The sequence below is a fragment of the Helobdella robusta genome (genome assembly GCF_000326865.2).
Source record: "Helobdella robusta unplaced genomic scaffold HELROscaffold_6, whole genome shotgun sequence".
Classification (NCBI taxonomy): domain Eukaryota; kingdom Metazoa; phylum Annelida; class Clitellata; order Rhynchobdellida; family Glossiphoniidae; genus Helobdella; species Helobdella robusta.
This window is the reverse complement of record NW_008705330.1, coordinates 5,795,887-5,806,814: the sequence shown is the minus strand read 5'-3', so window position 1 is coordinate 5,806,814 and position 10,928 is coordinate 5,795,887. Positions and strand designations below refer to the sequence as shown.

Sequence of the window (10,928 nt, the reverse complement as noted above, 5' to 3'; positions counted from 1 at the left end):
ATTTACGTTAGCATTTTTTACGCATTCAGTTGTTTCCAGTATCATTTTCATCTGTTTAATACACCATGTCTATCTGCTACTACAGATTGAAATCCATGAAGTTAAAAAATGTTTGTCTGTTCTATTTTCATCATACATGTATTTTTACCAACGAAATGTATTATTTGTAATAATTTTCAACAAAACAAACTACATCTTCTAAGTGGTACGTCAGTAAGAGTTTGATTTTTTTCAAATAAAAGGCAATTTCTCAGAATTCAACTCCACAAGGTAAGCCTTACATTGCAGCAAAACATTGACGATTTTAAAGAAAAAATTACTTGCTTGCGTATTTCGCACTCGAAACTCCATATTGGATTGTCATTTTATATAATTACGGTTGTGGGGAAAATTAAATTACACAATTTTGCAACAAATTTACACCTAAGAAAAATTCATTCTAAATGAATTTTCAGATAGGGATATTTTTTACTAATTGGAAAATTTTGAAACAAGATCAAAATTATTTACAGACATTTTCCATTTTGATATTTCCATTGAAAAATACAAAAAAAATATAAAAACAACAACAACCAAGCAAGTTTAACAACCGAACGAAATTTATACAAAAAACGGCGCGAACAAACAAAACCAAACAGGTTTTTACAAATCAGATAATACCACAAAAACCGACTCAAAAAACAACAAACAACAATGTTATTGATATTGTTTGATGCATTATATATATATATATTTATATGTATATATAAGCGTGTGTGTGTGGTGTGTGTGTGTGCATGCGTATGTGTAAGTTTATGTCAGCGTCAGTTACAATTAAGTAATACACAGGAAAAAATTTAGCTAACCCAACTAAATAAAATCTAAGAAACACCCCAAAACCAACAAACAGCAACGAAATTAGAGAAAATAACGACAAAACGACAAACCGAACAACAACAAACAATAAAAAAAACAAACATCTAACTTACAAACGATCAACAAACTGCAAACGTCAAACAAACAACAACGGACAGCAACAAACAGCAACGAACTCCGCAACAGCAACTCGGAAATTCTCATTTTTACGATTACGACGATGAGCATGGACGCGGTTTGTGAGCCAGGAAAATAGAAGTCAATTACAGAGATGCAAACAGTAAAGCAACATAAGAGGGCCGAACGCAAAATCTGTACGGCGATATTAATTGCATTGCTTGCAAAATACAACGACATAAAAGAAGAAAAATTCTGATCGCGACAAAGAAATGAGAAACTGTAATGACATCAGAGCTGCAATGAATTCAATAAATTTGAGAATGCGATATCGTAAAAATGTAATTTAAAATAGCGTGTGAATCAGCGCTATAAAAGTTGTAATGATTGTAACAACAGCTGAGAAATAAAAAGTAAATGAACAATTTCAATATTTATACCAACTGCAGCAAAGGTATTTTGGAAAAAAATTCAAACACAACATCAAAATCAGTGAAAACTACAACAACACCAAGACCAACAACATTAACACTCTTCATAAAAACAACATTAACAACAACAGCAACAACTGCAACATCATAACAACAACAACTACAACAACTACATCATCACAACAACAACAGCAACCACTACAACATCATAACAACAACAAAAGAAATTAACACAACAACAACCATGAGTAACAGCACAAGCAACAAGAGAACCAGAGAACATCGTCCTAATATCAAACGCATCTCATCTTATAATAGTTATTTTATTAGGCACATCCAACCTATACACGGACAGATAAAGAACGAAAGAAAATAAAAAAAGTAGATAGAGAGAATGAATAAAAAGTATGAGACGCCAAGTAAAAAATTAAAAATAAATATATGGGACACTAAAAAAAACTGTCTGACACTAACTGGAAATTATAAAGTTTTAAATGAAATAAAAACAAAAAGACTGAAAAATTTTGAAATACATTTGATGAAACTAGGTGTGGAATCAAATGTAGATGCTTTCGTATATACAAACATATCGTTTTACGAAAACATTAGCTACTAGCTAACCATGTCAAAACAAATATTTTTAATAGAAATAAGTTGTTTAACAAGAAAACTGTGATCGTTTCAGTTTTGCTATCTTTTACATACAGCAAGCACAACTTTTAAAAACGAAAAACAAGATGCCCATCATGTTTCTTTATGTTCTTTTCATTGTGTAGACAGTCATGTTCTAGTTAGAATTTCAAAAAATTAAAATAATTTCAACAAACATTTTTGTCAACATAACAAAAATGTGCTGGTTAAATTTTAATAAACTTGTAATAATTTTGGACCGAGTGATAATTTGCTTAATTTTTTTGTTTTATAAAATTTATTTGTTTAATTTGCTGTTTCCAATAATGCCACTTAACGGTTTAAATGAGTTGCGCTAACATGTACAGTGGTCACAATCAGAACTTTTTTTCATTTTTTTTTGGTTTATAACAAATTAACTGGTGGTAATTGTAACAATGAAAATAGTAAATCTTAATTACAAAAAACTATTTACGCGTCTAAAGTTCTCTGTGTAAAAACGTAATCATAAACCTGTTGAACAGCATCCAGCAGATTATCTGGAGAAAATAGCTGGTCAATGGGCACGTGCACCTCATGTTGTTGAGAAACTGCTCAATGATTTGATGTTATTTGGCGTTTTGGCTGCTCAATAAATGGGCATAGAAAGTGTTGTTCCTTCAAACTACTTCACTGGTAGCCCTGATTGTGGTGTAGATGGTAAGGATGAATGGAGTAGGCATGTCGTCCTTTCCACTCTCCACTGGTCGATGCACGCTCTGCAGAAGCCGTGCGAACAACCGGCCAGGTAAGCAAAGTTGGTTTCTATTGCCTCCAAACAAATGCTGCACGTTTCCTCCTCACGTTCTTGTTGATCAGTGTTGACAGTTCGGCTGAGCGAATCTGATATCGAACCGGTTTGTACGTATTTAATAATACGTTCGACTTTAAAAACAATTATCGAAGATACAACTGTCTGCCGAGCACATGTGACTGTTCATTTTGGTTTGATTGTTTGAAAAATAATGGAAAAATTGTAAAATATTATTGACAATGTTTTTGGAAATGTTTTACAAACTCAATTTGTCGTTATTTTATTTCTTAATTTAATTGAAGTTTTTCAACGGGTAATTTATTACAGGTGTCTGATGTCTAATTTGATGGCTGATGTGAACGCTAACTGATCAAGTTGGTCATGAGGCACTTATGTTAACTTTCTTTGTTATGTTGAGACCACTTAAATGAAAATTGGCAGATCAATTAATTTTTATATTATTGGTAGTCTAAATATGAGAAACAATAGAGATTTAAAAGAGTTTGATGAATGCTTCAAAACAAAATTGAAAAAAAAATTTAACAACATCTTGTTTTATTAATACTAAAAACTCAATTAATTAAAAATGCTTTGTTAAAATGAACATTTAAAATGTGGCAAATAAACAAAAATTTTTCAAAGTACCAAACAGATAAAGCTAAAAAGTTTGTGAAACAAGTTGGAAATGTCTAGCACATAAAGAGCAAAATAAACTTTGAAAGGAAGACGTGAGTGGCAGACCAATTAAGTGACACTTGTCGGGTGGCTCTTTGATCTTACGTAACAACAACTTTAGCTAGTTAACGCTTTGATCTTTCACTATATTACGTAATACCCACTTTGCTAAAGTGCTAAGTTTAAAATAACTATAACTTGACACAAAGGTCCTAAGTGATTCACCCACCAAAAATTATTAAAAGGCAGACAAGAATAGAAGTGCCCCATAACCAAGTTGACCAGCCAGCGTTCACTTCAGCCATCATATTAGATATTAGACATCTGTAATATATTTCAATTTATAAAATTCAACCAAGTAAAGCATTTGCATTACGACAAATAGAATTTGCCAAAAATTTTACAAAAACTATTATACAAAAATTTGATAACTCTTTCATCCATCGCCAAACACTATTTTACAAATTTTTCATAAACCTTCAAGCAAACGAATAAATATGAACAACCACATGTGCTCAGAAAGCAATTGCATCTTTGAGAATTGTTGTAAAGTCGAACGTATTATTAAATACGTACAAACCGGTTTGATATCAGATTCACTCAGCCGAACTGTCAACACTGATCAACAAGAACGTGAGGAGGAAACGTGCAGCATTTGTTTGGAAGCGATAGAAACAAACTTTGCAGAGCGTGCATCGACCAGTGGAGAGTGAAGAGGACAACATGTCCACTCTGTAGATCTCCATTCCATCTCACCATCTACACCTCAATCAGGGCTACCAGGGAGGAAGTTGACTATTTGAAGGAACAACACTTCCTGTGCCCGTTCAATGAGGCGCCACATCACCAAGTGACATACAGCCCTCGAGTCATAGAGCAGTTTCTGAACATCATGAGGTGCAATGTACCCATCGACCAGCTGTTTGCTCCGGATAAGCTGATGAGTGCAATCAACAAATTTATGACTACGTCTTCACACGGCGAACTTGAGTTGTCTAAATAGTTTTTTCTAAACTATGTCGATATGTGTGTAGCATGTAAATAGTTTTTTGTATGTGAATAGTTTTTAATGTATGTAAATCTTTTTTGTGTATAAATAGTTTTTTTTCATGTAAATAGTTTCTTCTGTATGTAAATAATCGCTTGTATGCATATAGTTTTTTCGTAAGTCCTGTAAATATTTTTCCATTATTAATTTTTATTTTGATATTTCATTCCAAAATTTCCATTTATTTTCTTGTGAAGAATAGATTTTCAATAAACAAATATTTTGGTTATTGAGTTGTTCACGTTTCATTTACTCTTACTTTCGTTTCGTTTCGATACCTGTTCGATCGTTTCGTTTCAAGGTTATATACGCTTTCAACCGCAATAGCTTAGTCAACATTTTAAAGATTATTCAATGGTAATTAACTATTACATTATTGAATCAGTTGATGTATTTTCAACAAAAAATAAAATACATCTTTTTTGACATGGGCTGGGCACATTCTTTATTTCACAATATACACACTAGCGTTTTAATGTAGCCGTCAAGTCGCGTTTTAATTGAAGGGTTCACTTAACATTTTCGATATTGAAAAATGGTTTTCATCATATGAACATCATCCATTATAATCCATTATAATCTCTGAATTATTGTAAAATTATTGGTAAACTAAATAAACTCTATTATCATTGTAAATTATATCAAATAAATTCCCACATGTACGCATATTTGTCATGTGTGTTAACATTTTAAATCCAAACTTCAATGTATGAATACATGACAAGTGGCTTGATATGACCGCAGGTTATACTTCTTTAAAAAAATTCTGCTTTTTCCTCGATAAGATAAACTTTTTGATAATCTTATTACAATCCAGAATAATAAAAAACGTAATTAACAATTATCTAAACTTTGAAGTTAAATAAAATTATTTTTTATTTGCATTTCAGAATAACGTAGAAAAATAGTATGATCGTCTGTATGTCCTGTCCATAAAGTAGCCTTTTTTCACCCAATTGGTCAAATTTTGGTCAGTGCATGTCTATCCATTTTTTTTATAACAGACTCACCCAGCGATTAAAATAATCATGCAAGTTGTTGAGGTGGTAGATGAATGGGCGTGGAATCAAAGGAGTGATTGATAATCAATATCCGATTCGCATTGACAACTTGATATGTTCACCACATCTGATTTATCGCCTTGTTTTGTTTCGTTTTTAAGATTTTGCTTGCTTTTTCAGTTTTGTTTTCGCTTGTATGTACTTTGTTTGTTTGTCTGCTTCAAGTTTTCTTCAATTCATTTTTTCAGTGACGTCATTTCGGTTCGCTTTTTTTAACGGTGTACGTTATGTATACATACAATTTTCGTACTCTGTTTAGCACACATTTTTTGAAATTTCTTATGTTAAACATTCAATATAATAATGCATGTGTACTTTATATGGCTTACGCAGTTTCATCTAGTTCTTTTTCGTTAATTCATGGTTCGATCTCACTGGATCTTTTATTTAAAATTTTCAAAACTGTTCACGGAGGATAATAAACTTTTCCAACGGAACAATAAAATAACAAATGACAAAAAACTATTTCATCGAGGTAGCCAGCAAATTAAACATCGATCAATCTGTCAATCAAACCCAATCAACCAATCAGCTCATTAACAAACTAATGAGGAAGTAGTTAACTGGAACAAACCAGAACATTTCATGAATTACTTTATTGATCATTCAATAAATCATTCAATTAGGAAACTGTCAGCCAATTAACAATCTGAAAATTTTCATTCAACCAATTAACAATGTGGAAGTTCTTAAGCATCTAATGAAATATCTGGAATTAAAATCTGGTAATTTTCAATCGACCAATTACAAATCAATCAGTATCAATCAAATCAATTTTAAGCAACGTTAAAAATATTTTTTTATAACATTTCATTCCACATCACAATGAACATCAATCCACTTTTTTGTGGATTAAAAAACATCTGAAAATAAAATAAGAAAATTTGACGTGTTATTTTTATATTTTTTCTCTTCAACGGAAACGGAAAAGGATCTCGCTTATATTTATGATCTTCTAATGACGTCATAACTAGAAATCTTCCTCTATCACGCCCCGGACTATCATGATATAACCTTCCACGTAGCAAGTTGAGCGCAACAAAATGCTGGAGCGCTGATAATGATGGTGATTATGATGATGATGATGGCTGTGATGATTGTGATAGTGACGATGGTGATGATGATGATGATGATGAGAATGATATTTATGTTAATACCCTAACGATTTAAGATGTTACTATTGTTATTACCATTATTATTGTTTTTATTATTGTTGTTGTTGTTGCTGTTATTGTTGTTGTTATTGTTGTTGTTGCTGCGGATGTTGTTGTTGTCATCATTCATTAATAGTTAGAATGAAAACGATTGTAATGATGACGAACGATGTGCTAATGACAGTTAGGGGAATATCAATGATGATGATAACGATGACGATAATGATGATGAGACAATGATGATGATGGTGATGATGATGGTGATGATGATGGTGATGATGATGGTGATGATGATGGTGATGATGATGGTGATGATGATGGTGATGATAATGACAGACACATTTTACCAGAATCGAGACGCTAAATGGCTTGTTTAGAGGACCCTTTGTGTGCCTATATGGTCTTGAATATATAGGATCTATAACCATTTTAACTCGCGATATTTTTGATTTTTTATGAAAATAATTTTTTGTATCAGAGATTTTTACATATCTCTTTTTGTGGTTTCATTTTTCTGATTCAATTCACTAATGAATTCGCTTGCGACTCGCTCGACAGAATATTTTCCTATATATTTTGCCGGGGTCCAGTGGAGAAACTGAAGTGATGGTGATGATGAAGATGATGATGAAGATGATGATACACACGTACGTACACACATGCACATACATGTCTATATACATTCATACATACATATATACATACATACATACATGCATACATACATACTTACTTACATACACACATACATAAATACACATTGTTCTTTCTAGCTCAATTTCAACCAGTCAGTCAAGTTAACATTTAATTCCTATGAAAGCATAAGTTAATAGATCGCTTTGTTTGGTCATTGTATGTGCATTAAGTACTTGTTTGTATTTGCGTGTTTGTGTATTGTTGGTATGTGTGCGTGTATTGTTGGTATGTGTGCGTGTGTTTGTATGTGCGTGTGTGTATAGTGCGTATATGTTAGGTTTTGTTATACAATAATTGTTTGCATTAGTCTTTGAATATGCTTTTCTAGTTTTTTAGTATGTTGTGTATGCGAATCATTGTATTTGTATTTTATATGCTCGTTTTGGTGTTGTTAAATTTTTTCAACTCATACAATCATCTTGGTATGTGCGTATACATGTTTGTATGTATGTATTTATACAGCATGCTTTTGATATTTATAGTCTAGCTAATTTCTCTCTATATTAGTTTGTTTAATGATTCGATTGCTGTGTTTGCAGAAGCGTGTGTTTTTGTGTGTTTCTGTCTGTCTGCAAGTATGTTTTTAAGTGAGTTTGCGTGTCTGTAGTTGTGTGTATATATCTGTATGTATGTGTGTGTGAGTGTGTCTGTGTGTGTGTGTGTGTAAGTTGAATTTTTTTTAATAATTTTAAATGTGGTCTCTCAAATAATTTTATTCCCCGTCTTTATTTTTAACAGAATTAATTTAAACAACGAAGTGAACAAACAAAAAATATGCATAAATAAGTCGAAAATTTTATTCGAGTAAATGGAATACTAATATGTGATGCTAGTCTGGCAGTTGAATGTAGAATTTAATATTTATGGCTTCATTAAATGGAGGCAGATATAAAATCTTTGAAAATATAATTTTAGTTGTTTTAGTTTATGTGTGTGTGTGAATGTGTGTGTTTAGTTTATGTATATGTGTGTGTGTTTAGTTTATGTATGTGTGTGTGAGTTTGTGTGTTTTTGTCTGTGTATGTATGTATTCCATTCAGTAACATTGTGTATATTTACTGTGTTTCTCTATGTTTGTACATGTGCGAATTCCAAAAGTTGGAAAAGTTAGAATAAAAAACCAACAGCAACAACGATATATCAATACTAATGCGAAAGTTACTTAAAATATTGTCAGTTTTCGTTTGAATGTCTGTTTGTGTGTAACTTTGTTTATGTCTGTATGTATTTGTTTGTATGATTTGCATTAAATACATTTTTGTAGTGGCGAATCTAGACAACTTTGTCAGAGTAACAAATTTAGAAAATGTTTAAAATTTATAAGGGCCAAAATTTTTACAGGGAAAGCCAAGATTAGTAGTAGTGTGGATGAAAATCTTTTTTTTGCTTATAACGTCAAGGACAAGCCAGTGCCCCTCACCACCCCCTAGATCCACCACTGCATGTTTGTTTGCATATTAGGGCTACTATCATTATCATTTTTTATGTATACAAACAATATGTTAGTAGACAAAATTCCAGCATCACATACACTGTGTGTGATAGACAAGAAACTGTTTGTATTCGAACGCGGCCACTACATCAGTATAGACCAAGTATCTTAGCCGCTAGGCCATCGCTGCCGTGTATATGAATTCATGTGTGTATGTGTAATATATTTACATGAATTGAATGCGTTCTTTTGTATTGTAATAAATGGATGGATATAAATTGATGGATGGTCCGTTTTAATGTTTCTAATCATTGCTTCTGCCTGTGTTTGATACGAGCTTCTAAATAATGTTAAAACAATGATGATGATGACGACGAAGACGACGATGATGATGTTCAATGGAGGAGAAGATGAAGATGACGACGAAGACGACGATGATAAGGATGACAATAATGGTGACGACCATTTAGACGACAACAATGAAAGAGATGATAATAATAATTTTTCTAGTGTGAAGGCTGCTTTTCATCTTAAAAATAATAACAACAACAACAACAATAATAATAATAAATAGCGCATATATAGCTTTGGGAAGATTAATGTTTGACATTCATTTACTCGGGACGGACGACGTATATCGTACTCGCGAATAATACGCGCTATATCATTATTATAGTTTTTGTTATTATTATTATTTATTATTGTTGTTATCATTTATTATTGTTATTGTTGTTATTATTATTTTTATCAGTATTAGTAGTAGCAGTATAAGTATTGTATTGCAAGAAGTAATATAGTAGTAGTAAAAGTAGTAGTAGTAGTAGCAGTTGTAGTAGTAGTAGTAGTAGTGGTTGTCGTAGTAATAGTAGTAGTGGTAGTGGTAGTGGTAATAGTAGTAGTAGTAGTAATAGCAGCCATTGTAAGAATAAGAAAAGCCAAAATAACAACAACGAAATAAATTATTCCCAAATCAGAGCGAAAATAAAAACCACAAACTGCAACAAGCGACATATAATAAATAAGTAAATCCTGCTTTCCCAATAAATATTATGATGATGACGTCATATTACCATCATCGTCATCATCGTTATCATTTTCGTTATCGTCGTCATCATCATCACCATCAATGTAATTATTTCTCATCATCATCACCACCATCACCTTCATGTCATCATCTCACCACCATCATCATCATCAACGTGAATATGGTGTCATCATCATCATCATCATTGTCGTCGTCATCACCATCATCAACACTACCATCATCATCATCAATGTGAATATGGCGTCGTCATCATCATTGTTGTCGTCATCATCATCATCAGCACCACCATCATCATCATCATTGACAGGATCATCGAAGTACCAATGACGTCAATATCGCCTAGAGATGATGATCATCATTAAGTAAATGATCGTAACCATGACGATAACGAGGATTAAGTGAGTAAAAATAAGAATAATAACAAATTATAACATAGAAAAATAATAAAATTGAATAATAGGAAATATATACACTTAATGAAACTTATCGTTTTGATTGTGATAATATTGATTAGGATGATGAGGGTAATGACGATGGTGATGATGGCGATAGTGGTGAAGACGATGATGATAATGACGACGATGATGATGATGATGAACCTAATGTTTGCTCGAGTGCCTCTTTTTTGATTGGTTTTTTGCGCTTATATAAAATAGATAAATTGTTCTGGGTAATAATAATAATAATAACAATAATAAAAATATAATAATAACAATAACCATAAGTTGTGTGTATCACAATTAATCATATCATTATCATCATTATTAAACATATCATTATTATTTTGTTTTTTATATTGCTATTAATATTATCATTGTTGTTGTTTTGTTATTGTTATTATTATTATTATTATTAGCAGCAGCAGCAGCTGTTGCAGCTGCATTGCAACCAGCGACAGTGAAGTTATTGTTGCTATTTAAACTCCGATATTTACGACAATAGGGTAGTTAGTAATGAACAGATTAGCGGTTGTGCTGCTACTAAAAACAGT

At 31.9% G+C, this 10,928-nt stretch overlaps 1 protein-coding gene across 1 annotated transcript; it reads left to right on the top strand.

Annotated features, from left to right (window-relative positions):
- Positions 1–2,668: 2,668 nt before the first annotated feature.
- Positions 2,669–4,504, top strand: HELRODRAFT_164569 (hypothetical protein; the record flags this gene model as incomplete). The annotated part of the gene is made up of 2 exons (XM_009029473.1): positions 2,669–2,820; positions 4,189–4,504. The coding sequence occupies 2 exons, from the start codon at positions 2,669–2,671 to the stop codon at positions 4,502–4,504; spliced, it is 468 nt and encodes a 155-aa protein (XP_009027721.1).
- Between the last annotated feature and the right edge of the window lie 6,424 nt (positions 4,505–10,928).